This window comes from Panulirus ornatus, chromosome 1 (assembly GCF_036320965.1).
Source record: "Panulirus ornatus isolate Po-2019 chromosome 1, ASM3632096v1, whole genome shotgun sequence".
NCBI lineage: Eukaryota > Metazoa > Arthropoda > Malacostraca > Decapoda > Palinuridae > Panulirus > Panulirus ornatus.
In genome coordinates, this window is record NC_092224.1 from 44616629 (window position 1) to 44629864 (window position 13236).

Consider the following 13236-nt stretch of genomic DNA (forward strand, 5'->3'; position numbering starts at 1 on the left):
TCCATTCCTTCCAGGTTCTTTCCTTTCAAACTCCTTTTCAGACTGAATTGTCATTATCCCTTACTAAATCCTATAAAATTAGTAGGAAGAAAATATTGAATTATTTTCCACTTAGCAGGTTGTTGGTGAAAATCGAGAATTACCATTGTATGGATCTGGTGGATTTCGATTTCTTTGGGATACGAAGTTTGATGCAGGGATGACAGCCTTTTTGGAATGTGTAGCAGAATTCCAACAGCATGTGGAGACTCAGGGAGGCCAGGCAGCCCGGTTTTGTCTTCCTTATCGTATCAACAAACACTGCATTGAAGATCCCACCTCCTCAAACTCTTTGTCCATCAAGTAAGTCTGTTTTGTTTCTGGTAATAAGTATAGACTAATGGTGATTATTTAGGTGATATTTGTAGCATAAGATTAAGTAGTTATTATATCAGACAGTTAGTCACTTGACATGTGTGGTCTGTGGAAGCATTATTAGGAATGAAAAGGGTTATCATTGTTTATGTTGACCCTTTTATAACTCCAAAAGGATTTTACATGAACAGGGTGACTCCTGTAGATGGATATTTAAGAATCAAGTTTTGTGCCTCTTTCAAGGCCATTCACAGAACTTGGGAGGTGGCAGTGAACAATAATTTCTCCCCACAGTTAATCAGCCTCCATTCATGCCAATAACAGCACATTTTCATGAGCACACAAGAATGGAAACTGAGCTGCAATTAGCGAAACATATATCACCAGGGAGGTGATGATCCTGAATTACATGATAATGATGGTCTGTCTTTGGATCAAGTGGATACTTATTTTATGGATACTAGTTCTTCAGCATTTGAAATTAACCAAGATTAGACAAGATTAAGTGTTTATAACAGAAGTGGAGGCACTTGACCTTGACAACACCTGTATCTGACTAGTTATTTTGCTGTTATGAAATATTATCTGTGAATAACATTAAGTATTACAAGAAAAATTTTATAACTCAAGATGAAACAATAATCAGTAATCTTTTTTTGTGTGTACAATAAAACCTGTTGTAACAGACTAATTGTGGGGAAGTGTGGTCCATTAGCGGTCAAATTCCTTTACATCCCAAACTTTTCCAAGTTACATTGATAACTGAAATATCAACAATTGTAAGGAAACCTGCCGTAAGTCAAGACTGGAGGTATTCAGGGAGTACCACTGATGACTAGATCAGAAGGAAATAACTGTAGGATCATCAGGAGTCACTTGAATCACACACCTTGTCAGAAATGAGGTTTGCATGAGGTGTAAGCTATTCTCCCCATGATCGTGATGTGTGATCATTTTCAGCTTTTCCACAGTGGTGAGGTATGCCTGGATCTTTTAGCACATACAATACTGATAGCCCTCTTTCCTGCCATGATTTGATTTAAAAGAGCAGGCCTTTGTACCATAGATACTCAGCAGTTATGTGAAAAAAATAGGCAAGTGTTGGATAAGTGGGTGCCAATAACAGACAGGCAAGCAGTCATCAATGTATGTCTTGTTTCATCTCAAAATTCGTAATGAAATGACTTTTTGAGATGTAAATGCACAAAAGATAATGTTGCATCACTGATTTATTGTAGATAACAATGAATGTATATGTGAAAAGTGAAAATATGGTGTGCTAGTAAAACAGGGATAAAATGCACTAGAGTGAAATGCAGCAGGCTGTCACATGTTCTCCTGGCACTCAGTGTCTCAGACCAAAAAAAAAAGAAGTAATAGACTATTGTGTTACATCCCAAACTCAGTCTGATGGGTCCTTCACTCACCAGTCTAGATATATGACATAACAGACATTCACAGAAATACCCATTTGATGCCGAACTTGGTCCAGTGGGGTCTGAAGGGTCAGTTAGAAGCCAAATTCTAATACATTGAAGTCCATTAGAGTGATGGTTTACTGTAAGTGAAACAAAACATCTGCAGTGGCAAATCATTTAACACACAGGCTTTACTCCCACACTACTAAAAAGTTTTGTTGAACTTCTACAAAATTTCTAAATTTTTTCAAGTGAAAGAAGTGGATAATGTATACCTTCGTAATATAATGTGCTGAGAGGTGCAACTGGAGGGATGTCTGATCATTATCTTTTGGAGATGAATGTGAAGAGAGTGGTGAAAGTAAGTGAGCTTGGGAAGGAGACTTGTCTGAGGAAGTACCAGGAGAGACTGAGTACAGAATGGAAAAAGGTGAGAACAAAGGAGGTAAGGGGAGTGGGGGAGGAATGGGATGTATTTAGGGAAGCAGTGATGGCTTGCGCAAAAGATGCTTGAGGCATGAGAAACGTGAGAGGTGGGCAGATTAGAAAGGGTAGTGAGTGGTGGGGTAAAGAAGTAAGATTATTATTGAAAGAGAAGAGAGAGGCATGTGGACAATTTTTGCAGGGAAATAATGCAAATGAGTGGGAGATTTATAAAAGAAAGAGGCAGAAGGTCAAGAGAAAGGTGCAAGAGGTGTAAAAGAGGGCAAATGAGAGTTGGGGTGGTGAGAGACTATCATTAGATTTTAGAGAGAATAAAAAGATGTTTTGGAAGGAGGTAAATAAAGTGCGTAAGACAAGGGAACAAATTGGAACATCAGTGAAGGGGGCTAATGATGAGATGATAACAAGTAGTGGTGATATGAGAAGGATATGGAGTGAGTATTTTGAAGGTTTGTTGAATGTGTTTGATGATAGAGTGGCTGATATAGGGTGTTTTGGTCGAGGTGGTGTGCAAAGTGAGAGGGTTAGGAGAATGATTTGGTAATCAGAGAAGAGGTAGTAAAAGCTTTGCAGAAGATGAAAGCCGGCAAGGCAGCAGTTTTGGATGGTATTGCAGTGGAATTTATAAAAAGAATGGGAGTGGCTGTATTGTTGACTGGTTGGTAAGGTTATTCAATGCATGTATGACTCATGGTGAGGTGCCTGATTTTGGCATAATGCTTGCATAGTGCCATTGTACAAAGGCAAAGGGGATAAAGGTGAGTGCTCAAATTACAAAGGTATAAGTTTGTTGAGTGTTCTTGGGAAATTATATGGGAGGGTATTGATTGAGAGGGTGAAGGCATGTACAGAGCATCAGATTGGGGAGGAGCAGTGTTGTTTCAGAAGTGGTAGAGGATGTGTGGATCAGGTGTTTGCTTTGAAGAATGTATGTGAGAAATACTTAGAAAAGCGAATGGATTTGTATGTAGCATTTATGGATCTGGAGAAGGCATATGATAGAATTGATAGAGATGCTCTGCGGAAGGTATTAAGAATATATGGTGTGGGAGGCAAGTTGTTAGAAGCAGTGAAAAGTTTTTATCGAGGATGTTAGGCATGTTTACGAGTAGGAAGAGAGGAAAGTGATTAGTTCTCAGTGAATGTAGGTATGCGGCAGGGGTGCGTGATGTCTCCATGGTCGTTTAATTAGTTTCCGGATGGGGTTGTTAGGGAGGTGAATGCAAGAGTTTTGGAGAGAGGGGCAAGTATGCAGTCTGTTGTGGATGAGAGAGTTTGGGAAGTGAGTCAGTTGCTGTTCACTGATGATACAGCGCTGGTGGCTGATTCGTGTATGAAAGAAGAAAGCCTGGAGTAAATGTGAATAAGAGCAAGGTTATTGGGTACAGTAGGGTCGAGGGACAAGTCAATTGGGAGGTAAGTTTAAATGGAGGAAGTGAAGTGTTCTAGATATCTGGGAGTAGATTTGGCGGCGGATGAAACCATGGAAGTGGAAGTGAGTCATAGGGTGGGGGAGGGGCTGAAAGTTCTGGGAGCTTTGAAAAATGTGTGGAAGGCGAGAACGTTATCTCGGAAAGCATGGGTATGTTTGAAGGAATAGTGGTTCCAACAATGTTATATGGTTGCAAGGCGTGGGCTATAGATAGAGTTGTGTGGAGGAGGGTGGATGTGCTGGAAATGAGATGTTTGAGGACATTATGTTGTGTGAGGTGGTTTGATCGAGTAAGTAATGAAAGGGTAAGAGAGATGTGTGATAACAAAAAGAGTGTGGTTGAGAGAGCAGAAGAGGATGTTTTTGAACGGTTTGGTCACATAGAGAGAATGAGTGAGGAAAGATTGACCAAGAGGATATATATGTCAGAGGTGGAAGGAACGAGAAGTGGGAGACCAAATTGGAGGTGGAAAGAAGGAGTGAAAAAGATTCTTAGTGATCAGGGCTGAACATGCAGGAGGGTGAAAGGCATGCAAGGAATAGAATGAATTGGAACGATGTGGTATACCGGGTCGACATGCTGTCAATGGATTGAACCAGGGCATGTGAAGCATTTGGGGTAAACCAGGAAAAGTTCTGTGGGGCCTGGATGTAGAAAGGGAGCTGTGGTTTCAGTGCATTATACATTACAGCTAGAGACTGAGTGTGAACGAATGTGGCCTTTGTTGTCTTTCCCTAGTGCTACCTTGCGCACATGTCGGGGTGGGGTGGGGGGGGTGTTATTTCATGTGTGATGGGGTGGCAATGGGAATGAATAAGGGGAGACAGGATGAATTATGTACATGTGTATATATGTATATGTCTGTGTGTGTATATATATGTTTACGTTGAGATATATAGGTATGTATATTTGCGTGTGTGGAAGCGTATGTATATACATGTGTATGTGGGTGGGTTGGGCCATTCTTTTTTCTGTTTCGTTGTGCTACCTTGCTAACATGGGAGACAACGACAAAGCAAAATAGATAAATTTAAAATAGATTTATTTATTTATTATACTTTGTCGCTGTCTCCCACGTTAGCGAGGTAGCGCAAGGACACAAACGAAAGAATGGCCCAACCAACCCACATACACATGTATATACATACACATCCACACACGCACATATACATACCTATAAATCTCAATGTATACATATATATACACACACAGACATATACATATATAGGCATGTACATAATTCATACTGTCTACCCTTATTGATTTCCATTGCCACTCCGCCACACATGAAATGACAAACCCCTCCCCTGCATGTGTGCGAGATAGCGCTAGGAAAAGACAACAAGGCCACATTGGTTCACACTCAGTCTCTAGCTGTCATGTATAATTCACTGAAACCACAGCACCCTTTCCATATCCAGGCCCCACAGAACTTTCCATGGCTTACCCCAGACGCTTCACATGCCCTGGTTCAATCCATTGACAGCATGTCGACCCCAGTATACCACACCGTTCCAATTCACTCTATTCCTTGCATGCCTTTCACCCTCCTGCATGTTTAGGCCCCAATCAATCAGAATCTTTTTCACCCCATCTTTCCACCTCCAATTTGGTCTCCCACTTCTACTTGTTCCCTCCACCTCTGACACATATATCCTCTTTGTCAATCTTTCCTCACTCATTCTCTCCATGTGACCATACCATTTCAAAACACCCTCTTCTGCTCTCTTAACCACACTCTTTTTATTACCACAAATCCCTCTTACCGTTTCATTACTTAATCAAACCACCTCACACCACATATTGTTCTCAAACATCTCATTTCTAGCACATCCACACTCCTATGCACAACTCTATCTATAGCCACACCTCACAACCATATAACATTGTTGGAACCACTATTCCTTCAAAGATACCCATTTTTGCTTTCCGAGCTAATGTTCTCGACTTCCACACATTTTTCAACGCTCACAGAACTTTCGCCCCCTCCCCCACCCTATGATTCACTTCTACTTCCATGGTTCCATCTGCTGCCAAATCCATTTCCAGATATGTAAAACACTTCACTTTCCCCAGTTTTTCTGCATTCAAACTTACCTCTGAATTGACTTGTCCCTTAACCCTACTATACCTAATAATCTTGCTCTTATTTACATTTACTCTCCGCTTTCTTCTTTCACACACTTTACCAAACTCAGTCACCAGCTTCTGCAGTTTCTTGCCCGAATCAGCCATCAGCGCGGTACCATCAGTGAACAACAACTGACTCACTTCCCAAGCTCTCTCATCCACAACAGACTGCATACTTGCCCCTCTTTCCAAAACTCTTGCATTCACCTCCCTAACATTCCCATCCATAAACAAATTAAACAACCATGGAGACATCACTTACCCATGCCGGAAACCAACATTTACTGAGAACCAATCTCTTTCCTCTCTTCCTACACGTACACATGCCTTACATCCTCGATTAAAACTTTTCACTGCTTCTGAAAACTTGCCTTCCACACCATATATTCTTAACACCTTCCATAAAGCATCTCTATCAACTCCATCATATGCCTTCTCCAGATCCATAAATGCTACATACAAATCCATTTGCTTTTTTTAGTATTTCTCACATACATTCTTCAAAGCAAACACTTGATCCACACATCCTCTACCACTTCCGAAATCACACGGTTCTTCCCCAGTCTGATGTTCTGTACATGCCTTCACCCTCTCAATCAATACCCTCCCATATAATTTCCCAGGATTACTCAACAAACTTATATCTCTGTAATTTGAGCACTCATTCTTATCCCCTTTGCCTTTGTACAATGGCGCCATGCAAACATTCTGCCAATCCTCAGGCACCTCACCGTGAGTCATACATACATTAAATAACCTTACCAACCAGTCAACAACACAGTCACCCCCTTTTTTAATAAATTCCACTGCAATACCATCCAAACCTGCTGCCTTGCCGGCTTTCATCTTCTGCAAAGCTTTTACTACCTCCTCTCTGTTTACCAAGTCATTTTCCCTAACCCTCTCACTTTGCACACCACCTCGACCAAAACACCCTGTATCTGCCACTCTATCATCAAACACATTCAATAATCCTTCAAAATACTCACTCCATCTCCTTCTCACATCACCACTACTTGTTATCACCTCCCCATTAGCCCCCTTCACTGATGTTCCCATTTGTTACCTTGTCTTCTGCACTTTACCTCCTTCCAAAACATCTTTTTATTCTCTCTAAAATTTAATGATACTCTCTCACCCCAACTCTCATTTGCCCTCTTTTTCACCTCTTGAACCATTATCTTGACCTCCTCCCTCTTTCTTTTATACATCTCTCAGTCATTTGCATTATTTTCCTGCAATAATCATCCAAATGCATCTCTCTTCTCTTTCAGTAATAATCTTACCTCTTGATCCCACCACTCACTACCCTTTCTGATCTGCTCACCTCCCATGCTTCTCATGCCACAAGTATCTTTTGTGCTTTTCCAATTCTGTACTCTCATGGTACTTTCTCACACAAGTCTCCTTCCCAAGCTCACTTACTCCAACCACTCTCTTCACCCCAACATTCTCTCTTCTTTTCTGAAAACCTCTACAAATCTTCACCTTCGCCTCCACAAGATTATGATCAGACATCCCTCCAGTTGCACCTCTCAGCACATTAACATCCAAAAGCCCTTCTTTCACGCACCTATCAATTAACACATAATCCAACAACAGTCTCTGGCCGTCTCTCCTACTTACATGTGTATACTTATGTATATCTCTCTTTTTAAACCAGGTATTCCCAATCACCAGCCCCTTTTTCAGCGCACACATCTACAAGCTCCTCACTATTTCCATTTACAGCACTGAACACCCTATGTACACCAATTCTTCCCTCAACTGCCACATTACTCACCTTTGCATTCAGATCACCCATCACTATAACCTGGTCTCCTGCATCAAAACTACTAATACACTCACTCAGCTGCTTCCAAAACACTTGCCTCCCATGCTCTTTCTTCTCATGCCCAAGTGCATATGCACCAATAATCACCCATCTCTCTCCATCCACTTTCAGTTTTACCCATATCATTCTATCCTTGGGGATAGGGGAGAAAGAATGCTTCCCACGCATTCCTCATGTGTCGTACAAGGCGACTAAAGGGAATGGGAGTGGGGGGTTGTAAACCCTCCCCTCCTTATATTTTAACTTTCTAAAAGGGGAAACAGAAGAAGGAGTCACATGGGGAGTGCTCATCCTCCTCGTAGTCTCAGATTGGGATGTTTAAATCTGTGTGGATTTAACCAAGATGAGAAAAAGGAGAGATAGGTAGTATGTTTGAGGAAAGGAGCTTGGATGTTTTGGCTCTGAGTGAAACGAAGCTCAAGGGTAAAGGGGAAGAGTGGTTTGAGAATGTCTTGGGAGTAAAGTCAGGGGTTATTGAGCGGACAAGAGCAAGGAAAGGAGAAGTACTACTCCTGAAACAGGAGTGATGGGAGTATGTGATAGAGTGTAAGAAAGTAAATTCTAGATTGATATGGGTAAAACTGAAAGGTGATGGAGAGAGATGGATGATTATTGGTGCATATGCACCTGGGCATGAGAAGAAAGATCATGAGAGGCAAGTGTTTTGGGAGCAGCTGAGTGAGTGTGTTAGTGGTTTTGATGCATGAGACCGGGTTATAGTGATAGGTGATTTGAATGCAAAGATGATTGACGTGGCAGTTGAAGGAATAATTGGTGTACATGGGGTGTTCAGTGTTGTAAATGGAAATGGTGAAGAGCTTGTAGATTTATGTGCTGAAAAAGGACTGGTGATTGGAAATAACTGGTTTAAAAAAGAAATATACATAAGTATATGTATGTATGTTGGAGAGATGGCCAGAGAGCATTATTGGATTATGTGTTAATTGATAGGTGTGCGAAAGAGAGACTTTTGGATGCTAATGTGCTGGGAGGTGCAACTGGAGGGATGTCTGATTATTATCTTATGGAGGCGAAGGTGAAGATTTGTAGAGGTTTTCAAAAAGAATGGAGAATGAAAAGAGAATATTGGGGTAAAAATATTGTTGAGAGTAAGTGAGCTTGGGAAGGAGACTTGTGTGATGAAGTACCAGGAGAGACTGAGTACAGAATGGAAAAAAGGTGATGACAAAGGACGTAAGGTGAATGGGGGAGGAATGGGATGTATTTAGGGAAGCAGTGATTGCTTGCGCAAAAGATGCTTGTGGCATGAGAAGCGTGGGAGGTGGGCAGATTAGAAAGGGTAGAGAGTGGTGGGATGAAGAAGTAAGATTATTAGGTAAAGAGAGGCATTTCGACGATTTTTGCAGGGAAATAATGCAAATGAGTGGGAGATGTATAAAAGAAAGAAGCAGGAGGTCAAGAGAAAGGTGCAAGAGGTGAAAAAGAGGGCAAATGAGAGTTGGGGTGAGAGAGTATCATTAAATTTTAGGGCGAATAAAAAGATGTTTTGGAATGAGGTAAATAAAGTGCATAAGACAAGGGAACAAATGGGAACTTCAGTGAAGGGGGCTAATGGGGAAGTGATAACAAGTAGTGGTGATGTGAGAAGGAGATGGAGTGAGTATTTTGAAGGTTTGCTGAATGTGTTTGATGATAGAGTGGCAGATATAGTGTATTTTGGTTGAGGTGGTGTGCAAAGTGAGGGAGTTAGGGAGAATGATTTGGTAAAGAGAGAATAGGTAGTAAAAGCTTTGTGGAAGATGAAAGCCGGCAAGGCAGCGGGTTTAGATGGTATTGCAGTGAAATTTATTAAAAAAGGGGGTGACTGTACTGTTGACTGGTTGGTAAGGTTATTTAATGTATGTATGACTCATGGTGAGGTGCCTGAGGATTGGCAGAATGCTTGCATATTGCCATTTTACAAAGGCAAAGGGGATAAAAGTGAGTGCTGTAATTACAGTGGTAATTCATGTGATTCATGTGAGAAACTGCAGAAGCTGGTGACTGAGTTTGGTAAAGTGTGTGGAAGAAGAAAGTTAAGAGTAAATGTGAATAAGAGCAAGGTTATTAGGTACAGTAGGGTTGAGGGTCAAGTCAATTGGGAGGTGAGTTTGAATGGAGAAAAACTGGAGGAAGTGAAGTGTTTTAGATATCTGGGAGTGGATCTGGCAGCGGATGGAACCATGGAAGCGGAAGTGGATCATAGGGTGGGGGAGGGGGCGAAAATTCTGGGGGCCTTGAAGAATGTGTGGAAGTCGAGAACATTATCTCGGAAAGCAAAAATGGGTATGTTTGAAGGAATAGTGGTTCCAACAATGTTGTATGGTTGCGAGGCGTGGGCTATGGATAGAGTTGTGCGCAGGAGGATGGATGTGCTGGAAATGAGATGTTTGAGGACAATGTGTGGTGTGAGGTGGTTTGATCAAGTGAGTAACGTAAGGGTAAGAGAGATGTGTGGAAATAAAAAGAGCGTGGTTGAGAGAGCAGAAGAGGGTGTTTTGAAGTGGTTTGGGCACATGGAGAGGATGAGTGAGGAAAGATTGACCAAGAGGATATATGTGTCGGAGGTGGAGGGAACAAGGAGAAGAGGGAGACCAAATTGGAGGTGGAAAGATGGAGTGAAAAAGATTTTGTGTGATCGGGGCCTGAACATGCAGGAGGGTGAAAGGAGGGCAAGGAATAGAGTGAATTGGAGCGATGTGGTATACCGGGGTTGACGTGCTGTCAGTGGATTGAATCAAGGCATGTGAAGCGTCTGGGGTAAGCCATGGAAAGCTGTGTAGGTATGTATATTTGCGTGTGTGGACGTATGTATATACATGTGTATGGGGGGGTTGGGCCATTTCTTTCGTCCGTTTCCTTGGGCTACCTCGCAAACGCGGGAGACAGCGACAAAGTATAATAAATAAAATATATAAAGTTTGTTGAGTATTCCTGGGAAATTATATAGGAGGGTATTGATTGAGAGGATGAAGGCATTTACGGATCATCGGATTGGGGAAGAGCAGTATGGTTTCAGAAGTGGTAGAGGATGTGTGGATCAGGTGTTTGCTTTGAAGAATGTATGTGAGAAATACTTAGAAAAGCAAATGGATTTGTATGTAGAATTTATGGATCTGGAGAAGGCATATGATAGAGTGGATAGAGATGCTCTGTGGAAGGTATTAAGAATATATGGTGTGGCAGGCAAGTTGTTAGAAGCAGTGAAAAGTTTTTATCGAGGATGTAAGGCATGTGTATGTGTAGGAAGAGAGGAAAGTGATTGATTCTCAGTGAATATAGGTTTGCGGCAGGGGTGTGTGATGTCTCCATGGTTGTTTAATTTGTTTATGGATGGGGTTGTTAGGGAGGTGAATGCAAGAGTTTTTGAAAGAGGGGCAAGTATGCAGTCTATTGTGGATGAGAGAGCTTGGGAATTGAGTCAGTTGTTGTTCGTTGATGATACAGCACTAGTGGGTGATTTGTGTTAGAAACTGCAGAAGGTGGTGACTGAGTTACGTAAAGTGTATGAAAGAAGAAAGCTGAGAGTAACTGTGAATAAGGGCAAGGTTGTTAGGTACAGTAGGGTTGAGGGTCAAGTCAACTGGGAGGTAAGTTTGAATTGGGAGGTAAGTTTGAATTGGGAAAAACTGGAGGAAATGAAGTGTTTTAGATTTCTCGTAGTGGATTTGGGAGCAGATGGAACCATGAAAGTGGAAGTGAATCATTGGGTGGAGAAGGGGGCAAAAGTTTTGGAAGCATTGAAGAATATGTGTAAGTTGAGAACATTATCTCAGAAAGCAAAAATGGGTGTGTTTGAAGGAATAGTCATTCCAACAATGTTATATGGTTGCAAGGCATGGGCTATAGATAGAGTTGTGCGGAGGAGGGTGGATTTGCTGGAAATGAGATGTTTGAGGACAATATGTGGTTTGAGGTGGTTTGATCGAGTAAGTAATAATAGGGTAAGAGAGATGTGTGGTAATAAAAAGAGTGTGCTTGAGAGAGCAGAAGAGGGTGTTTTGAAATGGTTTGGTCACATGGAGAGAATGAGTGAGGAAATATTGGCCAAGAGGATATATGTGTCAGAGGTGGAGGGAATGAGAAGTGGGAGACCAAATTGGAGGTGGAAAGATGGAGTGGAGAAGATTTTGAGTGATCGCGGCCTAAACATGCAGGAGGGTGAAAGGCATGCAAGGAATAGAGTGAATTTGAACGATGTGGTATACCGGGGTTGACGTGCTGTCAGTGGATTGAACCAGGGCATGTGAAGCGTCTGGGGTAAACCATTGAAAGTTGTGTGGGGCCTGGATGTGGAAAGGGAGCTGTGGTTTTGGTGCATTATTACATGACACCTAGAGAGCGTGAACGAATGTGGCCTTGTTGTCTTTTCCAAGCGATACCTCCCGCACATGAGGGGGGAGAGTGTTGTTATATTCATATGTGGCAGGGTGGCACTGGAAATCAATGAAGGTAGACAATATGAATTATGTACATGTGTATATATGTATGTGTCTATGTGTGTGGACATGTATGTATATACATGTGTATGTGGATGGGTTGGGCCATTCTTTCATCTTTTTCCTAGCGCTTCCTCGCTAACATGGGAGACAGTGACAAAGCAAAATAAATAAATCAATCTAGAGTTTACTTTCTTACACTCTATCACATACTCCCACCACTCCTGTTTCAGGAGTAGTACTACTCCTTCCCTTGCATTTGTAATCTCACCACCCCTTGACTTTACCCCCAAGACATTCCCAAACCACTCTTCTCCTTTACCATTGAGCTTTGTTTCACTCAAAGCCAGAACATCCAGGTTCCTTTCCTCAAACTTACAACCAATCTTTCCTTTTTTCTCATCTTGGTTACATACACACACATTTAGACACCCCAATCTGAGCCTTCAAGGAGGATGAGCACTCCCCGCATGACTCCTTTTTCTGTTTCCCCTTTTAAGAATTTAGAATACAAGGAGGGGAGGGTTTCTAGCCCAACGCTCCCGTCCACTTTAGTTGCCCTCTTCGACATGTGAGGAAAGCATGGGAAGTATTCTCTCTCCTTCATCCATCCTTAGGGGTATATATATATATATATATATATATATATATATATATATATATATATATATATATATATATATATATATATTTTTTTTGCTTTGTCGGTCTCCCGTGCTTGCGAGGTAGCGCAAGGAAACAGACGAAAGAAATGGCCCACCCACCCCCATACACATGTATATACATACACGTCCACACACGCAAATATACATACCTACACAGCTTTCCATGGTTTACCCCAGACGCTTCACATGCCCTGATTCAATCCACTGACAGCACGTCAACCCGGTATACCACATCGCTCCAATTCACTCTATTCCTTGCCCTCCTTTCACCCTCCTGCATGTTCAGGCCCCGATCACACAAAATCTTTTTCACTCCATCTTTCCACCTCCAATTTGGTCTCCCTCTTCTCCTCGTTCCCTCCACCTCCGACACATATATCCTCTTGGTCAATCTTTCCTCACTCATTCTCTCCATGTGCCCAAACCATTTCAAAACACCCTCTTCTGCTCTCTCAACCACGCTCTATTTATTTCCACACATCTCTCTTACCCTTACGTTACTTACTCGATCAAACCACC

The 13236-nt window shown here is 41.9% G+C and overlaps 1 protein-coding gene across 1 annotated transcript in view; it reads left to right on the top strand.

Annotated features, from left to right (window-relative positions):
- Positions 1-13236, top strand: part of Atg6 (Beclin-1-like Atg6) — a 379312-nt gene that overhangs the window by 262599 nt on the left and 103477 nt on the right. Inside the window, exon 6 of the mRNA XM_071696219.1 lies at positions 119-342. Within this exon, the coding sequence (XP_071552320.1) occupies positions 119-342 (224 nt within the window). The remainder of the gene's footprint in view (positions 1-118; positions 343-13236) is intronic.